At 27.8% G+C, this 26,443-nt stretch overlaps 1 protein-coding gene across 2 annotated transcripts in view; it reads left to right on the forward strand.

Moving 5' to 3' along the window:
* The window catches only part of LOC136988159 (histone deacetylase 4-like), a 218,772-nt gene that overhangs the window by 157,462 nt on the left and 34,867 nt on the right, over positions 1-26,443 (forward strand). For both annotated transcript variants that reach the window (XM_067285980.1, XM_067285979.1), the window contains 9 exons: positions 53-175; positions 5,974-6,080; positions 7,640-7,762; positions 8,366-8,489; positions 12,557-12,722; positions 20,121-20,280; positions 23,815-24,061; positions 24,869-25,000; positions 25,460-25,593. In XM_067285980.1, the coding sequence (XP_067142081.1) occupies positions 53-175; positions 5,974-6,080; positions 7,640-7,762; positions 8,366-8,489; positions 12,557-12,722; positions 20,121-20,280; positions 23,815-24,061; positions 24,869-25,000; positions 25,460-25,593 (1,316 nt within the window). The remainder of the gene's footprint in view (positions 1-52; positions 176-5,973; positions 6,081-7,639; positions 7,763-8,365; positions 8,490-12,556; positions 12,723-20,120; positions 20,281-23,814; positions 24,062-24,868; positions 25,001-25,459; positions 25,594-26,443) is intronic.

Below are 26,443 nucleotides of genomic sequence, written 5' to 3' on the forward strand. Positions count from 1 at the left end.
GTTAATTAATTTACCAATTAATGACTAATTTTCTTTTGTTTATCATTTATAGCATCTGAACCCAACCTTAAAGTTCGTTCAGTTTTGAAACAAAAGGTTCTTGAAAGACGTAGCAGTCCTTTGCTAAGACGTAAAGATAAAGGCCCCATTCCACTGAAAAGGAGACCACCTACAAGTATAATAATTTTTTATATTATTTACATAAATTAACATTTAATTAATATTAAATACATATATAATGTCTCACATCAAGCTTATTTTACATATTTTTATGTAAAATACTTTTGCAAATAAAAAAATTATGCATGTGCATAATCTATTAAATGATAAATATATTCTGTGCCAGGGGTCGACAACTTTTCAGCGGTGTTATGTTGAACCTAAGTTAGTGTTATTCCGGGTGCCAACATGATTCTACCAATTTTGTTATATATATTATCAAAATTGATGGACTTCAAAAATATATAATTTTGATGTTAAGTTGTTAATTGAATTGTTCTTATGTGTGAAGCATATGTACAGTACAACACATAGATGGCAAACAAGGTGCATAACACATGCTCTGTAATATAAATATACAAGCAAGAGATTCGCTTTTAATGTACCACAGCCTACACTGAACTATGGCTTTCATTTAAATGTGTAATTAATAATTAAAATATAATTTTTATTACATTTCTATTCAATCAGAATGCCATTGAAAATTGTCTTGCATGCCACAGGTTGCTGACCCTTGTTCTATGCTATTTTATGAGAAAAATCAGAAAAATTCTGGATTAGTTTTGAAGTTGGTTTTTTGTCCTTTGTAGAAAGAACTGTATTTATTGAATTTGATTGTCATTACTAAGTACAGTAGAGAACCGAAAATCGGAATCAATTGGTGACTGGGGTTGTTCAGATTAGTGATTTGTTCCGATTACCGATTATGTACGAATAAATACATTAACCTGTCCGATGTTCAAATTTTTCTCCGTTGCGTGTCGCTTCGTGTTGAATTTTCGTCGATTTTAAGCCTAATGAAAATTTTTATAATAATAATCGAGGCTATCGTATCGTTAAAAATTATTTCTGCATTTTGTACAAACAAAATAAATATATTGAAGAATATAAAAACATAAAAATTATACTTTAGAAGTAAATCTAGTATCAAAAGCGTTTGATTCAGCACGACACAGTCCGACTGAAAATCGTTCCAATTACCGGGGTTCCGATTAACGAGTCTCTACTGTATATCTGCAATTCTGATAAAAATTAATTAAAAAGAAAAGGCTTTTAGCTTATTTTATAAATCATATCCAAGTTTACATTCTAAAGAACAAACACAAAATTGAAAATATGTGAATTTAAATTTTAAAAAAATAAAAAAATTTGTAAACATGCTGCTAGAATATAAAATAAATTGAAAATACAGTCAAACTTCTATATAATGAAGTCACTAAATCCTGAAAAAAATTTACTATAGAGGAATTTTGTTATACAGAAATTACACTTTTTGGTTCATAAAGTATTATTTTAACATCATTTTTTCATTATTTTTTGTAATTTAAATTAACATAAGTGTAATATATAGTAATATTGTAATATAAATATAATTTTAAATAAGCTTGCATTTGTGTTAAAATATTTAAACTTAGTTCAACAAAATTTTCAAAAAAATTGTTTTCTGCACTTAACAATTAAAAAATGTTCTCTTTTTGTAGTATACTTATTAACAACATTAAAACTGCTTTATCTATATCAACACAAATGCAGGTTGTAGCACATTTTCCTGTAGATCTCACATCCTTGGCTAATTTGAAAATTGATTTGTTATTTGTTATTATGGTTGATATGTGAAAATGTGTGTGTAAAACACGTGATAAGATGACAAAGCAAATAATGATCAAATCACTTTATTAGTCAAATGAGTTGACAGAGAATGGAATGCTTGTCACAGAGACAATTATATTCCGATATATTTACAGTGTCTCCTCTCTCGTTTGAACTTCCTGTGCAAAATTTAATATATACAAATAATCCCGATTAAAACTAAGATAATTATAATTTAACTTAACTTAATACTATTACTACTAGAAAGACGAAGGGAAGGATAGTTAGAAAATCTACCGGTAGCTAAATCTGTAGGTCCTGAACTGGATGAATATTGACGTTGATCACTTTGTGCATGGTGAATGTACAATCCGTTAGCATTCAGGGGGTACAAAGCAGTTATTAATAAATATGTACTGAGGCAGTTCCTTGGACCTCTCCAGAATGGCTATCTCAATTATTTTCTTGTCTCTGTTCCTTCTTGGTCTGTGCTGACTTATTCTCCGTGAGCCCAAAAAGTGTCTTTCTTTCTCACTTTGTGTCTGCTGGTAGCTTTGAGCAGGATCCCCTTTTGTAGAATGGCCAATCTAGACCCACGAATAGTACAGCTCCTGTCATGTGACAGGAAAGGGTTAAAAACGGAAGGAAGAAGAATTATAGGAAAGAAGAAAGGAGTTCTGATTCTATATATAGTACAATTATATACAACAAAATAGCGGACAGCCACAGATAAATTACTCACAGAAATTCCAAATTATGCTGTAATGTCTTTCTAATTTGAGCCTTTATCAACTTTCCCCAATACATTAATATTTTTAGTAATCTTAAATACCATATTAACAGTTTTTCAAATTTCAACTGGATGACTTATTAAATTAAAATAAAATCTCACTAACCTCTAAAATTAGTCTCGTAGTTGTCAAAATTATCACCTTTCTAACATTTTTGACATTTATTAATTGTAAATTGTTTATGTCAACAAAGGCATTTGGGCCTAATTTCTCTCACCCTTCTTTACAACCTGTAGCCATATGAGGAGTAGATTACATGGTTTTAAAAGTTAACGACTAGTATTTCTCACACCTGGGCAGCAGTTTTATAAAGGATTTACAGATTGATACCCGAAATTGAACTTAAATTTGAACTCATCCCAAAGGGAATAATTGACTTTTAATGATTGATGGTTCTTACAAATAAAAAGATTTGTTATATAGAAAATTAACTTTGTTATTTAGAAACAATTTTACATATATTTTTTGACTGAAAGAGCAGTGTACAATGCAAAAATTCATTGTAGGGAGAAATTTGCTATATAGAAGTTTGACTATTTGTTTAACTAAATATTTTCTAAAATTTTGAAGGTATTTTTTAAAATTTTTAAAATTTGAAGGATTTTTACATGCAAATAAAATGGATTAGAATTCTATACTTTGAACTTTGAAGTAATAAAATCATTAAAATTTGAAGTAGTGTTAATAGACTATATAGGGTTTAGTATTTAGTCAAATGATTTAAGATACACATACACAGAAGAGGAAACACAAATATAAAAGTTTAACATGGTTAGACATTTGAAAATTACTCTTTCTTGTGAGAATACTGTTATGTTTTGTGCCATACTGAGAAAATGGTAAGAGGTAATTTAGAAAAAAATCATAAGTTTTGAAATGATGTAATGTCTGATTCATATGAATTTGTTCAGAATTTGCTGCAAAAGTTTTGTCGGTGATATTGAATTATCTTCATATATATCAGATTTGATGTCTGCCTTTTTTTCCTGTCTTGAAGGAATGATTATTAGGACATTGTTTTACTTATGATGAAGTTGTCAAATGTTACCAAAACATAACAGATATTAAAGGGACATATATATGTGATGTTGCTTGATCTTAATCACAAGCAGATATCAAAGAAAAGATAACTTTTTAAAATGATTTTTTATTTTTGAATTGAGAGAGGTTGTGACTGGGTGGCACAAGCAGAAAAAGATCACATGTGTGGATGAGTGGGATAAAGGATGACATACTAATCTGTTTAAAATGACTGTTTATTAAGAGAGACAGAGATGTTTCTTTGTACAATACCTGGTCAGTTGAAGTATTAAAATTTCCAAAAAACCAAAATAAAAAACACAAATAAGTTTGAAGAGAGTTTCATGGGAAGAAAGTTTGGCGAAAATTCTGGATACAAAATGATCACAAAGGTTGGGAGAACTTTCAAAGTCAGGTGTGTTTAGAGATACACACACTATTCTCTGATGACATTCAACAAAGTAGAAAGAGTTGGGGACAAATAAAGAACACAGTGAGCCAGACAGGAATTATCCAAATGAATTCATGGTGGGCTGAACAGAAACTGAACAAAGGGAGTATGCAGGAAGCAAAGAGAAACTGAACAAAAAGAACTTGTTGGCTCTTTGTAACTAAAAGAAAGGTATGCACTTTTTCGCTCTTCTGTAACTATACAAAAAGTATCCTATGTCTTTGGGACATGAGTTTTTATTTACATTTCAATTGGTTTTGAACTTCCTCACAACCTGATTGGTCCTTCATATGTTTCTAGATAACATTAGAGACCTTCTTACACAAGAAAGCACAAGAAAGTTCTACTTTGATGTTAATTCAATGTCAGAAATGTCTGCTGATCTTAGGACCATTGTTTTAAATCAGTGTGTATACTTCTCATTTACAGTTATTGTTTTTAAGTTTGAAGTTATTTGTAATCAACAAGAAAGACATGTTTTTGTTATCAGGACAGAATGTGAACAGTTTAATTAAAAAAATACATTCTTTTACAAAATTATTAGGTGAAGATGTTAAGATGAGTGTCTGGTCATTCTCACCCTGCAGGGCATACACATACAGTACACTACAGAATGGAAAAACTTCTCATATAGTGTGAGAAGTACTTCAATTTTTAAAAGAATTATATTGAAATACAATATACCAAAGAAATCTTTATTCTATAGTTTGCTCTATTAAAATTTCCTTTGATTTATGGACATTATGAGTACTTATCAAAAGATAAGTTTATAAAGTTATTTAGTAATACATACTCCTAAATTTTCCCCATAAGTATTTGATTGGTTTATAATTTTTAGATTGTATAGATTTTGATATTTTTTGTTTTTTATTCATGTAATGACATCATCTATGAATGCTATTTGCATATTATGTATAATACAAATCTTTCATTTTTATCTTTCTCGGTTTCTATGTTCTAATTTCATCTTTCCTCATTTGTTATTACAAATGAACAATTTTAATCTTTCTCATGTAGCAAATAACAAAACATTCATAACAAATTCACAACAAATAATGCACCATTCAAGACAAATAACAAAATTCAATTTCTTTAATTGTTGCATAAGCAAATTGCACATTATCTTCTCTTAGACTTGTTTATGTAGATAGGTAAATTACCATGAATTTTAACCATAGATGAACTAGACATAGGACTTTAGTTGTGTCGCATCTCATAGAGACCAGTTTTTTTTTCAAAAATTGTGAAATTACAGGCATTGCATCAAAAAACTCTTATTATATTTTCAATTTCTGCATTTCCTTATCTTTTTAACTATGTAAAGTACTTGTGGTTTGATAAAAATGCATTTTTTTATGTTTATTTTTATGTAATTTGATTTGAAAACAAAGAAAAATAAAGGTATCAAATTTTGGCTTGATGTTAATTATCTCAAGCTACATGGATTGACATCAGGTTTATTTGAAATTTGACAGAACGATGTTATCTTTCAAGGTCAGAGTAATAAAACTATTACTCTTGTGAGAGAGTAATAAAGTTGAATAGACTCAGCCCCTACTGAAAATGTCAATAAACAACTAAATGTTTTAAGACTGTAAATAAAAGCTTCCTTCCTGGTTGGAAGTGAGTCAAATGACAATGTAACTGTTTATTCTACTTTGAAGAATGTTTTCTTTAATTAATTAATAAATATTTGGTCATCATTTTAGTTCATCTGAAATATATAAATATATTCAAATATTTGTAACAGTATAATATTTTTTGTTTTAGTATAAAATTATTTTTTATTAAAAGATTTTTTGGTAATACTTCATTGTTAGAAATCATTTAAACTTTTACTAAAGATTTGAAGATTTATAATATTGAAAATAATTATTAAAGTTTTATGTTTCTGTATTATAGTACCTTCTGATAGTAGTAACAATTCTGAACTCAGTTCTGCATCACCACCTAATGGAACAGTAATTCAGCCTGTTACAAGCATCAATGGTAGTACACCTATTCAGGAGGTAGATATGATAACTTTCTTACTTCATTTTTATAAAGGATTCTTTTCATAACTAATCATAAATGCTTGTCTTGTACTCTGTTTATTTTAAAAACTGTCATATATCAGGCAAGCATTTATTATTTGAATTCTCTTATTGAACAGGTGTCTTCATATTATGAGACATAGCATGGTTTCAGTCTAATAAATTATTTTATAAAGGATGGTTAAAAATTTTATGTATTTAAAAGTATTGTAATTTTTAATCATTTCAAGTTTTCACATAATTCATTTCATCAAATATTATTCTTTTTATACAAAAAAAGATTATAGTCTGCAAATGTATGATGATTTAAAAGCTTTTTTATTCATACATTGGCAATATGAATAAAAATTTTAGAAAGTGCTGTTATATTCTATGCTTTTAATGTTTCTTCAGTCAAAAAAGAATACAAATTTAAAAGTTTTTTCAAATGTAATATTCAATTACATTTTATGTTATAATAATTTAAATGACATATTTAAAATAATCTTATCAAGAATAAGAAAATTATATCTAACAATTGATAATAGAAACTATTATTAATATTATATTTTATAAAATAGTGTAATTTTTCCTAAAAATGGATGCAGAAATAGAGATTTAACTCAAAGTATATTTTAGAAAGTTGCAATGATGGAGTATTAATTGAGTTATGCATATTGATTTAGTATTAATTGACAAGAATTAGATTTTTACTGTATTCTAAATAAGATCAAAATATTCTTAAATTACCAATTTTGCTAATATGATGCATTTTTATGATTAATTATATCTAAATGTATAATTAAATTTTGAAATCTGAAATGGACTTTATTAGTTTAAAAATATTTCAAAAAGAATGATTTTTTTTTTTTGGTTGTATCTCCAATAAAGTAGGTTTCTTTTGTAAATTATGCAATTTATGAAATTTATTAAAATAACTCAAAGAATATGATGTTGATTGATAATGTATACAATTAAAGTACAGTAGAGCATCGATTATCCGACTTAATTGGGGACTGGGGTTGGTCGGATAACTGAAAAGTCGGATAACCGAAAAGTATGAAAAAATACATTATTAGTATAGTGTATTAGGCCTGGTTTAAATACTAGCTTCCCTTTCATGGTCGAGCCAGTGCTGCCAGCTAAAACATGCAAAAATTTAACAAAAATAATATTAAAGTAGCCAAGACATAACCAAATATTGTAGGGCTACATCACCAGTGGACATTTGAATTTGCCAACTAGAACGTGGTCGGTTAACCAATAAGTCAGTTAATCGGGGGTCGGATAATCGATGCTATACTGTAAATATAAATATTTTTTTGTGTTTTCAAAATATTTATTTTTTTGAAAAATTAAAATAAGCAAGTTATTATAATATTTTAACTACTCAAAAATTGTTTTATAATTATGTCATGAAGTTTATATAAAGAAGATGCAGAATTTTTCCTTGCCAGATTATGACTAATGAAATATAATATTTTTTCTTTCTGAAAATTTTTCTGCCAAGAAAATTATTTAATTTCATCTATGCAATGAAACCTTTTCAATTTTAGGTTCCTGTTTCTTCACCATATAATCCTTTAAATCAAACAAATATTGGAGATCTTATGCTCTATTCATCTCCTTCCATGCCAAATATATCTTTGGGAAGGCCACCAGTTCCAAACAGTCCTACAGTAAGTGAAATTTAAATCACTGTAAGATGTTTATTATTTTAATGTTTTCAAATTGATTCAGAAACATTAATGTAATGATATATACAATTCAACAATGCAAAATTTACAAGCACTAATTACATACAAACATTTCAAATACTTTCACTTTTTAAAATTGAATGTATATTATTGTGACATTGTCACAATGCTGGACTGCAATTTTTAATTATATTTTCATTTGAAAAATAGAATGATTTTTGGTCCAGATCAGAAATTTGTATATAGCTAATTGGGGCCTCTGTCCTCTAAGCTTTCTACATTTGGTCTTGATTTTCATCTTTCTAACTGTCCTTGAGATTAACAAAGAAACAGATGACAACAGGAATATAAAGGTATGCAATTTGAAAATTGCAGCCATGTTATTTTAATACATCTTGAAGAATACAAGACCCAAAAAGAACATAATTTTAAAACTTAAAATTTTTTAATTAAAAATTCTGTTGGTGTTTGTTAATTTTGTATCATTGAATTATGTTTATCACAGTATTATTTATTACTAAATTAATTGTAATGAGAACAAGAAGGTATTTATTTTATGTTAAATTTGTTATATTATATTAATAGGATGGTAAAATAATGGCTGTGGTATCAGAAGCTCAAGTTAGGGCCATGGCAACTGCAAGACTTGGTATGCCATTGACTTCTCATGTATTACATTCCTCTTTACCTTTTTATCCTGCTTTACCTGGTAAGTTATAAATATAAAAAAAATAATAATTTATATAAGACTATTAAATCCGTGCTTTTTAATTTATAAAGCAAAAATGGTTATTTGTTTGATGTTATGATATGCTATAGAAACTTACACATAAAGTCATAAACTAATTTTTAAGTGTATATTTTAGACACTATTTTTATGACACACAGTAATAGAATTATTATATTATTGTATGTTATATAGTGGTTATCAATATAGAATAATCAAGATAGAAATTCTTATATTAGAAGATTGTTTGATGTATTTCCTGTAATATAATCAAGATAGAGGCAAAGCTTGCACCTCAATCTAAATGGACCAGATTATAGGATCAAAAATGCATCTCCTAGTAGTCACTTTATGATTTTGATTTCTCTAAATAAATACAAGATTTTTCTGAAGGAAAATTTATGGATGTAGGATATGCATGTGGTGAGTGATTCAACAAGAGAATATAACACACATATATGTTCTCGTCACCTGTGTTTATTTACTTTACAGGATTCTTTTACAATTCTGACACTCCTCATTCTTTCTCTATTAACCTTTTCTACATATAATTCCTGCAGATACTTGGGTAGAATCGTCAAGCAACCTTGCGACAAAAGAATATTCACCGTGATACAAAAATAAAGAACTACGACTAAATACTTAAAACTATTTATACAAATAAAAAAAAGAGAGAAGAAAAGATAGACAATAGGATAGTTGGATATATGATGATAGAAAAGAATGGGTACCCAAAGTGTCTGCGATCTTGGGGTGATGGTGGCACTTGCTAGATTATTAACTTTTCGGGTTGTTGATTGTGGACGTCTATCCGATTCTCTCAATAAGCTTCTCGAGGTTTCTATATCGGGATATATTTCGGATTTTCTCTCGAAAGCCAGCTTAGGCTTGTCATCTCCTTTGTTCTCCAGTCGATGCCAGAACGACCTGGAGGCCTTCACAACACATCCTATCTCTCCAACGTCCCAGTGGAAAAGTGACCTCTTGTCCTCCACTTAGCCCTCAGGCTACCATCTTTTCTTTGCCTTTTAATTAGGTCACCACCATTTGAACAGGAAAGGGTTAGGAAAGACAGAAGTTTCTAGGAAAAGATAGACAAAAGAACTATCGAAGAGGAAGAAAATGGAATAAATACTAAGAATAATATATACTACAATATACAAAATATGGCGCACAGCCACAGGATATTACCAACTTTTGAGAAGTTAGAATCTAGATCATTAAATTCACAACAGCATTTTGCTACACATTTACAAATGAGATATAAAGGAAGTTCCTTAGCAGAAATAAAACATGATCTTTAGTGGGTTGGTTATTATAGGTGAGGAATGCAGAATATTCCTCACCTATACTTACTAATACTTATAAACTATGAATACAATCTGTTCTGAATCCCAAATCCTCTCTTGCTCTCCTTCATATATTTTCAATGCCTCTTTCATTTTAATTTTGGTGTGCTTTTAATTGATTTTTAACAATTTCTTCCTGCAATGTTTTTTCATCAATCCTGTACATTTTATATCCTTTAGTTCAATAATTTGGGTATTATAAACCCAAATTATTTATGATAAATTATGAAGATCATGACTGGATTCTATACTGATTCCCAATTATGGTAGACTGGTACTTGTGGTCATCTGTTTGAATATCATCAGTTTGAACCATAGCATAAATTCAAAAGAGAATGCAAATCTGTAAAGCTTAATTTTTATTAAAATTATTTCCCTAGAAGCAGAAGATAGAATTAGCTTTATTAAATACCATTTTCAAATCTTGATTTGTAAAAGATCAGTATTACACAAAGATCAGGAGTCATTTTTTATTTCTTGCAGATGATCAATATACTTTTGAAGTTCTTCTATGAGTAAAGAAACAGTTCTATTATGACTGATGTACAATTCCAAGATGATTTTGGAGAAAAATGAAATGCTTTTGAAGAATATTGGAAACTTTTGAAATTTTTTTAGAAATGTATTAATACAGAAAAAGATAATGACATAGTTATAAGCCAAACAACTACTGAATTACATTGGGCTTAGAATAATTTTTTTAATGCCTATTGTTTTGGTTATATTTTATATGTATTTTAGTTATGTTATTTTGTTATTTTAAATTGGTTTATGTAAAATTTTAAAATCATATTTTATTTGTTTCAACATCCGATATCAGTTATACAATTGATTTTGTTAAATTGTTTGATTTCTTAAGTTATTCTAATTTGTAACTGAGGAAGATCTATAAAATTTAATGAATGAATGAGTCTCTATTTATAGATCAGTCATTTGCATTTTATTGTTTTTGTTGAGATAAATAAGCATGAAAATCATTTATTTTGATTTTATATAATCATTTTTTGCCATGAAAGAATGGTATTAATAAGGATATTTTCATGATATAGTAACTAATTAAACTATTGACTTATATGTAGGAATGTAGCTGTTGTATCTATAATTTTATTTAGAATCATCAAATTAGCTGATAATTTAATGTAATATTAAAATTAATGAATATACTGTTTATTAATTTTGATTATAATAGTTTTTCTTGTCATATTTTATAATTTTTATGTAATTTTATTAATGAAAAATTGAATTTTTTACAAGTTTATGAACAATAAGTTTAAATATTTTTGAATTAGTTTTATTTTAAAACTTAAAAGTTGTAATGCAAAAAGTAATTTCAAAATGATTGTTATACTTGTTATAAACAGTTATACAGTGATACCTTGTACTTTGAACAACTATAACTGAACAGTTCAGAGTTCAAATGCTAAAGCCCATCAGTGCCAAGCGGTCTTTATATCCTGAACACTGGGAGTTTTGTCGTGGGTTTGCACCTTTCTCATACGGGCTGGCACGTGGAGTTTTTCGAGTTTTCTCCACATCTGTAATGCCTGAATAGGAGCTAGTTTCCCTTAAAAGACCTCCTGGAAGGCATCCCCCCCCAGGCAGATTGCCCAAGTGTTGCATTGCCATAACTTAACAAACAAACAAATGCTAAATTTGACAAAAATTTGCTTTAAAGTTTGAGCTGTGTATACAGTGAAAAAATATGCTCAAACTATGAATACAATCTGTTGTGAATCCCAAATCCTCTCTTGCTCTCCTTCATATATTTTCAATGCTTCTTTCATTTTAATTTTGGTGTGCTTTTAATTGATTTTTAACAATTTCTTCCTGCAATGTTTTTTCATCAATCCTGTACATTTTATATCCTTTAGTTCAAAATTTCCTGAACAAAACTTTTTAAACCACATTTGACAAGTTTGAAGTTTAGAAGCATCTTTCCCATACAAATTATAAATTTTCTTTACTTGTCTTTTTATCTGAATACATTTCAACTTGATTTTATTCAAACAAAATGTGAAGTAAATAGTTTAATAAGTTTTTAAACAAAAAATATAATATCATATTAGAAATAATGTGTTAAATTTCACAACTGTTATAATTAAATCACACATTTGTGTTAAGTAATGACAGCTGTTAAAAATATGTAAAATGTTTTGTTCAATCCAATATAATCTTTACTTATTAATCATGGCATCTAATAAGAGTGTAGAACAACAAAGTCTAAGAGGAAGATTGTAATATTGAAGATTGAAGTAAAAAAGGAACTTATCACGAAGCATGAAAGCAGTACACATGTGGCGGTCTAGCAGCCAAATTTAAGATGCCAAAGTGCATGGAGTGCAACCAGTAAATGCAACTTTCATCTTATTATACAGTATTTACATATTTTATTTATTGTTTTTGCATTCAATTTATTATTAGGGCTAAATGCCCTAATAATAAATTAAATAAATAACTAATTAAATATTAGTTATTTTTACCTTAAATTGTATGTGTTTGCTGTTTTAATTTTATTGAAATGGGTATTTCTTAGGGTCTGGAAATGGATTAATTCACTTTCCTATGTTTTTAATGGGAAAAATTGATTTGGTCTTTGAATGATTTGAGTTTCAAAATGTGAGGTACCATTGTATAGTGTTTAAACTAAATTATATTTTATTCTAAATAATGCTGTAGAAAATATATAAAACCTTTTTACAGTTGTAGATGGAGAATTTACTCCTCCTACAAGTCCTAGCTACATTCAGCAACAAATGAAAGGATTGGAACAAACACATGGTTCATATCCTAATTCATCAACAGTCATTGCAGCAGGTTTCCCATCTGGAACAATGTTTTCAGATATGCAAGCAACTAGACTGAGCAGGTATAATATTTTAATTAAAAATACTTACAAATTTAATATTTTTGTAAGTCATTTTTTTGAAAACATAGTGTATTGCTATTTAATAAATTCATTTTTCTTTATAATAATGCTCTAGTGCAGGGATGAGCAACACGTGGCCCGCGAGCTACTTGCGGCCCGTTAAACATGTTTATGCGGCCCGCCAAGCATTTCTAAAATTGAATTTATTTTATCTACTTTCTCCCATCAATATATTGTTATAAAATTAATTATAATAAAATGGTAGTACATACTAAACCGAAACAATTTTTTGTGACGAGTTACTCACTTGTCGGCGACTTGTTTAAACATGCAATATGAACGCACCGCTTCTGTGCTTGTTTGTGTTTGCTTCTGTCACACAATCAGTCAGACTGGTAAGCTGTTAACTAGCAATTTTAGCAATTCTTGTGTTTCTTGAAAGGCGTGAGTGCAATATTATTGTCAAAAAGGTAATATTAGAGTTTTTTTTTTATTCAAAATTAAGTTTTCCTACAAATTTTTTTAACTTTCAAATTTTTAATCCATAATAGCATGTCGGAAAAGCAAACAAAAAAATGGAAGGTTGCGGATGAGCACAGGCATTTCCAAGAAAAGTGGAAATTTGATTATTTTTTCACTTTCGTCAAAGATAAAGCTGTATGCTTAACCCTTAGCCTGCCGTTTGCCACGCCCCTTATTTTGTAAAACGGCCAAGGTCAAAATAGGTGAATCAGGCAATATTATTTTAAAAATTCACTAAAAATTTAATTATTATTTTATTCATATGAAAAAAATTACATATATTTATCAATATAGTTAGTTTTAAATATGACATATTTCAATAAAGTTTGTTTGAAACATTTATAAGAAAAAAATAATAATATATGATAACTGACATTCAGACTTGAAAATTTGTTACTATTTGTCAAAATTAACATTGTCTGCTTACTCCATTCTTATTGTCACTGAGCCAATACGACGTAGAATATTGTTCTGTACAATTTGATATAACATTTATGCATGTACGTTTATTCGTTGTGAAATTATCGCATATTATATCAAACATTTGTTTGAAATCTGAACTTTATTCTGCTTTCAACTAATATAATGAACTAATATACTTTATTCATTTTATATCAAACAAGATTATTTATTTTCGTAATAAACATATGATTACCAGTAGCAATAGATGTAACATTTTCGGATATTTTAAATTTAAAAAATAATTAAAAATTAAAGATTAAAAAAATATATAAAATATCAGAACTGAAGGTAATAACTTGAATATTTATGATGCATTAACATATTATAGCTGAATAAACTTATTATAGCATTAATGAACTTATTATAGTAATATTATTGCATAGATATGCAAAAATAAAATAAAACATAATCAGAAAATGAAAAATTAAGGAAAAACTATCGATAATTAAAAGTTTTTTTAATTGACAGAACACCACCTGGACAAAAATATGTAAAACAGACGATAAACAAGACGATACCGTCAAGTGCTGACATCTGTTGTCGATAAATTTTATAAAAATCGATTTTTAACAGGGTAACGATGAATCGGTACCCTGGCCGTTTTGCGAAACAATTAGGGTAACGATAGATCGGTACCCTGGCCGGGAAAGGGTTAATATGCTCAGAGACTGTGTCGACATTAAAAGAATATAACATAAAAAAGCATTACAATACAAAACATGAACAACAATATAAATTTAACAGGACAACTCCGGATAGATAAGCTTAATCAAATGGAGAAAAACTTGGGAAATCAACAGGCTATTTTTAAAAATCAAGCTATTTTATCAAATACGGCAGTAAAGGCTAGTTTTGTTGTCAGTCAAATACTGGCAAAAAAAATGAAACCCTTTGTGGATGGAGAGATGATAAAAGAATGTCTGATTGCTGTTGCAGAAATAATAGTTATTTTATTAGGAAATGCTATTTCAAACATTAGTTTATCAAGATTCACCATTGCAAGGAGAATTGAAGACTTGTCCGAGAACATAGCAACAATGCTTCGTGAAAGCATTGCAAAATTCGAATACTGTTCTTTGGCACTTGATGAGAGTTGCGATATTAGCGATACAGCACAACTGGCTATATTTATACGTGGTATTGACAGCAAATTTAATATTACCGAATAATTGTGTTCACTGATTCCAATGCAAGGGACTACAACTGGCAAAGACCTGTACGATGAACTAAAGTCTGTGTTGGAAAATTTTTCAATTTCATTAGAAAAGATTATTGGTATATCGACAGATGGAGCATGAGCAATGTCAAGCATGGAGGTAGGAGTATCAGGAAGGCTATTTCAAGACATTAAGAAGGTCACAGGAAGGGAAATATTTGTTAACCACTGCATAATTCACCGGGAAAATTTGTGTGCGAAAAGATTGAGTTTGCCAAATGTCACAGTACCAATAATTAAACTAATCAATTTTATAAAGTCGCACGCATTAAATCACCATGAATTTAAAGAATTCCTGAAAGATTTAGAAACTGAATATGGCGACGTGGTTTTTAATACTGAAGTACGTCGGCTTAGTAGAGGTGCAATGCTAAAAAGAGTATACAACTTAAAAAGCGAAATACAATTGTTCTTGGATATGAAGGGATATGACTTTCCTCATTTTGGTAATACAGAATGGATGTGCGATTTTGGGTTTCTTATCGACATGACTCAGCATCTCAATGATCTTAATGTGGAACTTCAAGGCAAAGGACAGTTTATTCACAATTTGTATGATAAAATTCAGGGTTTTGAGCACAAATTAAAATTGTGGAAACAGCATCTTTTGCAGAATAATGTGTGTCACTTTCCACATTTAGAAAAAGAAAACGTTACTACTTCTCAAAAATACACACAATATATAGACATTTTAATCGACAAATTTCAATTACGATTCCAAATGTTCAAAGCTGAGAAGACAGCGGTTTCCATGAAAATGTTTTCCTCGCCATTTAACTCGTTTAGACTCTGGCGAATTAAATACTTTTTAATTTTAATGTAGTTAAACATAAAAACGAAAAAAAAATTATAGAAATGTGTTAATTTTGAAGAAAAAGCTTCAAAGTACAATTTCCTTTGTCTCGCCTTAGCGCGAAACTTGACACCGATGTGTCATTGTTTACACAGCTGGATGACCTTGAGAACAGCTGGTGTCGTCTTTCGCGGGACATTCTCATGAAACTCTCGGGAGGAGAAGGGTAAAAAGTAGGGTGAATACTAGATGGCGGTATATTTCTAAATATTTTTTTAAAATTACGATTTTAATTGAAATTTCCGACCCCCCCGACTTAATTAAACGTATATATAATAAAATCTATTAATTAAAAAAGTTAAAAATATATTGGATGCTGTTTTTGACATCAGAAAATAGCTTTAAATAACTTTACCGAAGTAAAATCGACGCACTAGAACTTTAGAAAGATGAATAAAGTTTTATAAAAAAATCCCATAAAAAAACCATTAAGCGTTAATCGCGTGTCATTAAAGGTTAATTAAACTCGCAATAAAATTTTTTCGCGCGGGTAAAAATTTTTCAAAAAATTTGGAGACTTAGAAAACATCCGAAAAATCAAAAAAAAAAAAAAAAAAATTTTTAGCGGTCCTAAAGGACCCCATTTTTTGTAACGCTATACAACTTGCCCAAGATATCTCGGGCTAAGGGCTGAAGGCGTTAATATCGATGTGGATACAGTTTCCGTAGACTTTCAAATGGAAGTGATTGACATGCAGAAGAATACCGATTTAAAAAATGTATTTTTCTCAGTAAACATTGAAAATTTTTATAAATCTTATGTGAGCCCTGAAAAATTTCTGCTTTTGACGAAAAATGCAAAGCAAATGATGTCTCTGTTCGGAAGTACGTATGTTTGCGAACAATTATTTTCAGCCATGAAATGAATCAAAAATGACCATCGATCAAGACTGAGTGATGCACGATTAGAAAGCTGCGTACGTGTAGCTACCTCATCAATTCCGGCTGATATTGATCAGCTTATATCGAAAAAAACAGTGCCAAATTTCTCATTAAAAATTTCAAGTAAATCCGTTTTTCTGTTCTTTTCTTGTTTGTTTTTATTTTGCATTAAAATTTGTATATGAAATCTTTACTTTTTTTTAAATTTTATATTTTTTTATTCTAATGTTTATAATAAATAAAGTTTTGTAAATTATTAATAAGTGTTACTTTATGTGTGGCCCGTCAAAAAATTTTAAAATTTAAATTGGCCCGTTGATTAAAAAGGTTGCTCACCCCTGCTCTAGTGTAACTAATGAGAGTAATGTGTAAAATTATATCATTAAGAAAAATAATTCATTTCCTTCAAAAATATAATTAATAGCTTATTTTTTTCAGAACAGTTTATTTTGTAATAAAAATTTAACATTTAAAATTTTTGAGATTCCTGTTTAAGATAAAAATATTATAATGCAAAATAAGAATAAAAATAAATAAATAAAAACTTCTGAAGTTTAAAACAAAGATTCTCTTTTAAATGCATTATTTTAATATTCAAGTACATTCAAGTATTAATCATATTTAGCAGATAAACTTAAACTACAATTTTTAATACCTGCACTCCTCACTTAATGATTGAGTTCTGTTCCTGTGACTGCTCGGTCATTAATTATGTGAAACATCAATGGTTTTTATCCAATATAAAAGTCATACAAAAAAAAGAAATATATTTATATATACCTATCATTATTTTGCCTGCTATGTTAAAATATTTGAATTTTGTATATATCAAAATATATACATATAAATTACCATTAGTTTAGCACTGTGGTTAATATAATTATTCAACAAACACTAATCTACTCAAAACAATATATGCAATTTTAGAAAATTTTGAGAATAAAAGAGTTACATGTGTCATCTGTCTTGCTATTTCCCAGGTATTTGATTGAATGCTTTCTAATGCAATTACTATATTATGAGAATATTTCGCTGTTAATCTGGTCTTTTATTCTTGGCTAAACAATTATTATTTATCCAGACTGTGTAAGATAATCCTAACAGACTTCAAATTTCTCAATTTCTCTCTAATCTGCAGGATACTCTAAGTGCATATATTCTTTTCAGCATATATTTCTAACTTTACAGATAATATCAAATTATTAAATCAAGAAACTTCAGTTTTACAGTCCAATTTTAATATATTATCATCAGTATTCTACAAAGCTGATTTAAAAATTAACATTCAGAAAACAGTAATTTGCTATTCACTTATTTGTAATCCATATCTTCCTCCATTTAATATAAAAACACATGTATGAAGTTATTTTAACACATACAGCAATATGTGAATATTATTTGATAGTAAATTGTCATTTAAACACCACGTTGAAAAGTTAGGTAAATCCCTTGCAATTCACCATGGGATATTATGGCGATTCTGCAAAACAATCTTCCAAAATAGTTCTAAGAAGTATATACTTTGCAAATTTTCAGTCTATTAGAGACTATTGTCTACCAATATGATCAATGACTGCTCTATCTCTCCACAATAAAGTTAGCAAGGACATTCACAAGGTTTATTTCCTGTTAAATAAATTCAGAAATTTACCAAATATTACTAAGCCAGATGAGGCTCATTTTAGACAAGTTTACCAGAACAAAAAGAAAGAATAAAATATTTTGACAGTAAATTATGTTTTAAGTATTTTAATGGTCTAATACAATGGTATTCAAACATTTTAACAGTGCGACCCCAAGGTAATTTGCTGCGACCCCAAATAGGGTTGCAATCCATAGATTGAATAGCACTGATCTAATACATAATTACTGGTTTAAACTAAGAATACCCAAAAGGAGAAGATATAATACTACATGTGTATACAATCCTCATTACCATTTAGTAATATCTCAATGATCATACTTTTATTGTAATGCTTTACACTCTAGTCCAGTAGAGCATATCTTACATTATGATTTTTTTACAATATAAGAGCATATGTAAACATATTTCACATAATTGACCAATAATATAGTATGGTTTTTTAAGTTTTTAGTATTTTAACTTTTAATATATAAATTTTAAAATTTATTTATATTTTTTTAATATTTGATATTATTTATATGTAGCTTTTTTATGTAATGTATTGGTCATATTTAACTACATTTTATAATTGACTTTTTTATACATGTATGTGTTTTAATTTTGATTTAGATCTGTTATATTTTTGTACAATGTGGATAATCATTGTTAGGGGGGAAATCCATTGTCATAAGACATTTCCAATTATATCAAAAATAAGTTGTAAGAAACTCTATGAAAAACTTATTTACTTGTAAACTAAATCTAATTCTTTTTGTTTTGCTTTGCTAATGAATAGATTTAAAAGAATAATTAGAAATATTCAATACTATAAGAGAAAGAAGAATGTCTAAAACAAATTTAAAAGAGAATAAACATTATTGCACTTTAATTTTTTTGAAAAAGTTCACAAATATCAAGGATAGTAATGGAACTTTTACTTTATAAGAATAACACAGAGCTCTATAATAAAGAAATAAAGTTAGATTATATTTTATGCACTATACAGATATTAATGAATGTAATTAAATTTGTATTATTCTATTTAAAATTTCTTTTTTATATTTTAACATTTTAGATATAATCGGAATAAAAAAATATTTTAAATTTTTTCTTTTGCTTCTTATATAAAAACTGTCATTTTAAAAGTATTTAGTGTTTTCAAAACAGATATTTATAGCTGGATCTACACATTTCAGGGCCTAAAGCAGAAGATTAAAATTCCTTGAAATTTTAATGGTGAATAAAACACATTATTGTTATTTTATATTAATAAACATGAAATTAAGTTTATTAATATAGACATTTTTATTGTATAGTATGTGGTAAAATACTAGTTATTCACAAATACACTTTTGTTAAATAATTATTTATTGAAATTGAAATAATGCTCATATTTACAAATACACACAAAAAATATTCACATTTATTCAGTTATTGTTTTTGCTTACCAATCTAGTCATATTAATGGACAAAAAGTTAGAAAAATGTAAATGGTCACTGAATAATGGGACCCTTTAATATCCAATCAGGAATTTATTTGTAGTAGTTACTTCATCTGCTTCAAGATACATCTCATCTTGTAAATATTATACATAATTAAAAATTAGATTAGTATAACAGGAAGTTGTTAAGTGTTTGCTATTTTTTATTTGTTGTTTCTTTTTATTTTTTTAACCAAAAGAGTCAATGTATTGTTCTAATTTAATTAATATATATTTAAATTAATCTTTCTTTAAGTTATAATTCATATAATATCTCACCAAAGATGATAAAGTTTATGTATTTTTTTAAAATTTAGTATAAACTTTACTGTTATAAAAAATTACTTATTGCTTTTAGAAGTATTCAACGTCCTCTTGGAAGAACACAATCTGCTCCACTTCCCTTGGGACATCCAATGCTTCAACCACAAGGAGTTTTATTAACTTTACAACAAAATGAACAATATCTTCGTGAAAAACAACTGTTTGAACAGCAGCAGCACAATTTGCTTAAGCAGGTAATTAATTTTATAAGTGAATAAAGTATAACAATGTATATTTTGTATCTTCAAGTAATTAATAATAGAAAATAATTAGAATATATCAACTGTACTGTGATAATTGCTATGTTTCTTGAATGTTCTTGAAAAATAACAAATAAGGCTGATATTAACTAAGGTTAGGAAATACATACAATTTTAGAAGCACAAAAAGACTTAAATAAGTTTGATGTTGCTAGTCATTGTGTAATCTACAAGAATTGTTCTAAGTATTCACAAGCAGATAATGATCCAAATTTATACAATTAGCTGTTTTTGAAATAATTTTTTCATAATTTTTAAACTTTTGCTACTATAAATTCTATTTTAATCATTTTACTTTTCTGTCTGTTATATATGTTACAGGCAAAACCCAATTTTACACCAAACTAGTTGGCGTAAGCGTGTCAGGCAAAACTAGTTTAGAATTATTATTCAAGTATATTAATGGTTAAATATATTAATGGTTAAAATAAAATTAAAAGGCAATCAATTAGATGAACAATATTTATTCTAACATAGTCTACTTAATTATAAAAAACGGGGTTAATGTTACCCTAGATATCGAAGGTGGTAGCTCGTCTCCGATTTCAGCAATCAGAAGACAGGGAACAGTGGGGACGCACGCTCTAACCTATTCTAATAAATTACCATAATTATTAGCAACCAAATTATTAGAATAGGTTAGGTTAGGTATACGTGCCCACTGTTCCCTGTCTTCTGATTGCTGGAATCGGAGACAAGCTGTCATCTTCGATACCTAGGGTAACATTAACCAAAAACGGTATTGATTAGAAGTGACACAACACTTGTACAAAACTATAAAATAAAAATAAGCTAATCAGTACTTATCAGTTTGTATTTTTTTTTATTAAGCCATGCACTTTTAAAGGTAGTTAACTTTTGAAAATATTTTCAAAAATTCAAACGAAATAATAAAAATAACTGTTAAAATCAAACTAAAATTAAAAATGAACTTATTTGTGTTTTATGATGAACTTAAATTAACCATTAATATATTTAACCATTAATATACTTGAATAATAATTCTAAACTATTATTAGCAAGTGGCCTGACATGCTTACGCCAAACTAGTTTGGCCTAGGAAAAACTAGTTTGGTGTAAAATCGGGTTTTGCTGGTAACATATATACTTGACAAGAAAACATTCAAATCGTGTCAAATTTGACCCTTCGAGTTGTTTGCAAATCTCCACATTTTCAGATTTCTTGAATCCAAAAAAGTAAAAGAAAAGGCAAAACATTTCTGTTGGTATTGGTGTATGTGCATCTATTTCGTTTAATAACTCAGGATGGGGTAAAGATTAAGAAACAAAATTTGGCATGGCAGTTTGTTTATAAGTGGCATTGATGCTATTAAATTTTGGTGGTTAAAAGTCAAGGGGGTGAAAATATAGTGGGTGGTCACATGTCATATCTCAAGAAGGGTAGGACTTAAAGAAAGTTTTATTCATTATTAACATTTACAATTTTTTTATAAAACACATCCCTACCCTCAAAATTAAGCTTTTTGAAATTTTATAGTAATTAAAAAATATAGAAAATTTTTATAACAAAATCTCATAACAGCCAGAAAAGTTACACAACTCGTTGCTGGAATTTTTGAACTGGTATTTCTGAAGGATAAAAATAAAAATCTTTGTCATACTAATTGTTTTTTTTTTTTGCTTTTTCCTGTTACTTACTATAAGTTTCTCCAGAAACATTCACTAACATTGTACAGAATTACATTTTTGAAATTACTGTTATTCTTACCTCTCTAATTATTATATTCCAATAACAGCCAAAATGCATTTGTTATTCTATATTTGATTATTCTTTATATATCTTTTTCTTTAATTATTCTTGAACAAAAACTAACTATCCATATTTCTGATCGGTCTATGGCATTTTGTCACTTAAAACAAATTTTTAAATTAAATATTCAATAACACTCTGTCTCTTAAATTTTCAGCCTTAAATTTTTTATAGTCTTAATTTTCTAGTTTAGTAGAATATTTGTAGATTACATTTTGCATGTTGTTGAAATTCATTTGAGGATCTTAATTATACCACGTTAGTGCACATTTTGGACATTTTGGAAATGGACAAATTCTTTGACGGCATTATTTATTGATGTGAAAATCAGTTTAATCACAAGTCAGGATTTCAATACATTAGAATAATTATTTATTATGTGGTTTTAACTGTGTTTTTCTGTTCATTAATTATTCATGATCTTGAAGCCAGAAAAAAGCTTGTATTTTAACATTCTTGAGAACATTGTTTAGAACATTTGTTTTCTTTGCAGTGTAGAACTGCTCATACAATATTACAATCTTTGTTAAATTTATGAATTACAACAAGCAATTATTTATTGTGACATTGTCATAATGCTGGGCTGCAATTTTTAGTCATATCTTTAATTTATTTAATTTAAAATATATGCTCACCACCTCAAATTATTACTGCAGTGTCTTGCCCCTGTACATCTTACATTTCTGTTAGCTATAGAGTCATGCGGTCATATAACTCCTTTCAGGGGAAAATTTTTGAATTGAAATAACATGACTTCCGGTTTGCATTGGAAATTCTTATATAGTTAATTGGGGTCTCCTTACCCTAAGGTTTCCATATCCGGTCTCGGATTTCATCTATCTGACTCTGTTCTAGAGATCAAGGAAAGACGGACGAACGGACAACAGCGGGAATATATAGATCTACAATTTTTTAAAATTGCAGCCCAACAAAATTATGTAGAAATAATAATAAGATGAAAGTTAGTATACATAACAATAAAAGTTAATGCTTTCTTTATCAGTTCTAATGCTGAATTATTTTTGAATTCAATATGCACAGTCATTTCATTTTATCTTTAAAAAGAATATTATCAGAGGCAAAAATTTTTGCAAGTAAAGTTAGTTCATTACTTTTTGATTTTAAATTTCCAAATTGATTTTTTAATAATAATAATAATAATTTTTTACACTTAATTTATGTTCTCTAGTTTAATGCCCAAAAATTTCTCTTAGTACTTTCTGTATTAAAACTGCTCTCTTGTTAATTTTATCTGTTATTACTTCATTCTTAACTATTATGTATAAATTTGCTTCTGCTTTTGACTTATGTATCACTTTCAGTATATGGGGGAAAAATTCATTAGGTGTTTTGGTAGTTCCTGTACTTTTCACAACAATATTTGTGACAACATTGTCGTGTTTTCATTTTTTATCAATCAGTTTCTTAGTTAGTTTTATTTCCATCATCTACACTAGTTTCTTATTTTAAAATATTCTATAAAAATATTTATAATTTTAAAATAAATAAAAATTGTATAATTTTATTAAAATGTTTATAAAATTAGTTATATATAAATTTTTTATTTTTATTTTTATTGACAGAATCTATGGATAGATGTTTTATATACTAAGAATATACTTTTTGATTTAATAATAACAGAAATTCATTCGAAACTTGGAACAATATTTAAAGTTTATTTTTATATCATTATATAGCACATACGTCAAACTGTTTTAACTCGAGCTGGTAGTAAAAGCCAAGTAGAGAATGTCGAGGAAGAAACTGAGGCTGCAGTAGCTCAAGAAATGCATGATTTTCAGCCAGAAATTATAGATTTAACAGATGGTCGTAGCAAAGATAGTGAAGCTGATTGTGAACTTGCCAAACAACAAAAAGAACGTGAAGCATTCCTTCAACAGCAACGTGATCTAATGGCACGACATAGTCTTCAGTTTAATGAAAGTATGCATTTAATAAATTTATAATAAGAATTAATATGAAGTAAATATTTTAAGTCATGAAATTAACATAAATTTAATGAAATAATTTGATAATAGGTAATTTTTTTGTTTTAAATTATAAAGTGAATACTTCTGTTTTTTCTAAGGAAGTCAAAAATACATTACACTGAAGTTAAAAATGTAATTCTATTTTAATCAGTTGTTGCTAGAATATTAATAGAAGCAAGTTTTTATTGTAGTAAAATATTTACCTGAATTCATTAAAGACAAACATTTAAAGAATTTAAAAGAATGTAAACATAAAAATTTGGTGTAATTGATCAGTTCAATTGTTTTCTCTACAAGTGTCATTATACTGTTTATATATTATAAGTGCACTTAGATGTAGTCTAGAAGTACACTTCCATCTTGAAGTTTTTATCACAATGAGTTTGAAATAATTAAAACAAATTAAAATTTTAAGATATGAGCTTTTTGATAAAGATTGTCTGATTTTTATAGCTTGATCCTCTTCCAAAATTACAACATAATTTTCTCAAATCATATGTAAATAAATATCACTTATTTAATTGTTTTTCCAATGTTATAAGATATATAAAAATTATTATGGAAACTATTAAATATTTTTCATTATAATTTTTTTCTATTTATGAACTTCATATTTAAATAAAACATATATTGAAAGTATGAATAGTATCACTATCATTTATTGAGAGAGATTTATTGTATTGTAAAAATTGACATAAGTTATGCATATATCAAATCCAATTAACACAAAATATATTAAATTTATATATTCAATTTTCAGATTCTTCATTTATTACCCGTCATCATATATCTAGACCACTTTCTCGAACTCTTTCAAGCCCATTAGTTGCCGTAAGTCCTACAGGTAGTCCTCAAGAAAGTCCAGTTACAACACGTCACATTTTCACAACAGGTGAATATAATGAATTATTTCTCATATGTGTGAAAATAGTTATTTTAAGTTCTTAAAATCAACCAAAACTTGTCACTATCTTGTAAAGAAAGACACAAACTGCTTTTTAGAGTAAAAAAATTTGTTTAACTTCAGGCTCAAGAAAAACCAGTTTACTCTTACAAGAAATATTTGTTGTAACAGTTTTTTGAATCTTGATATTTTCAAAATTGAACAAACACTATTGTTAAAAAAGATGTTTTCAAGATGAGATTCAAATATACTGCATCTAAACAGAAAATTGAATTCTGTTCCAACAAGTATTTCTTGTAAGAATGAACTGAAGAATCCTCAAGAAGAGCCAAAAACAATTTTTTTGGAAAATAAACAAGTTTTGGTTATCTTAAGAAGTAGACTGTAACTCTTTCTTTATCAGTTTCAATTAAAAATAATTATATATAATGAGAAAATTAATTTTAGGTGTAGCATATGATAGCTTAATGCTTAAACATCAATGTATATGTGGAAATAATTCTTATCATCCTGAACATGGAGGAAGATTACAGAGCATTTGGGCTCGACTACAGGAAACAGGATTGATATCACGTTGTGAGGTAAACTAAGATAAGTTTTGAAAATAATAATCTTATTACAGATTTTGATTTTTATTAAGTTATTGATAAAACTTTTTTTTTTTTTTTCAAAAACGAAAGTATTTATAACATTTCAGTTTTAATTTAAAATAATTTACCAATTAGTTCTTATAATTTTATGTCTGAGTCATTATAATATGATCATCTATATCATGCGCGGCCCAAGGCAAGTTCCAATGTGGCCCAATGAATGTGTAAACAAAACCGACAAATTTTTAAATTTTATTCTTATTTATTCATTTCAATGGCATAAACTCAAAAAGAAGTTTCACAAAGCCATAAACCTTTATACATATTTTATTTTTGAGTGGAAAGGAAATGTTTTCAAATACTTGAAAATGTATGAATGAGGACAGAATACGAAATAAAGCTGGAGTTGTGGCTCAAAGGATTATAGACCCAAATTCGGGGAATGGAGAGAAAGGCCAAAAGATAGTAGTGAAAAAGGTTAAATAGACTTTGTTATGCAAATATTGATCCTTAATTTTCCAACTTTCCTCACTTCTTCATCTTTTGTCCTTGCATTTGGGTCTATAATCATTTGAGTACTAACTCCAGCTTTATTTAGTATTCCTTCCAGCATTACAAGATTTGGCTACTTTGCGCAAAATTTGGCTATCCATTTTTTTAGTTTGGCATATAAAATATCATTTGGCGCATTGGCTACTTTTTGGGCTACATGTTATTTATAAATATATTAGTCAAATAAAAATGCAATTTAAAATGGTGTTTCATCATTTTTTATTAATAAGATACCCAAATAAAGCAAATATTTGTGTTTTTCAAATAAATTTTTGTTTGTCTCCTTTAT

This window comes from Centruroides vittatus, unplaced genomic scaffold (assembly GCF_030686945.1).
Source record: "Centruroides vittatus isolate TY-2023 unplaced genomic scaffold, ASM3068694v2 scaffold_324, whole genome shotgun sequence".
Classification (NCBI taxonomy): Eukaryota; Metazoa; Arthropoda; class Arachnida; order Scorpiones; family Buthidae; genus Centruroides; species Centruroides vittatus.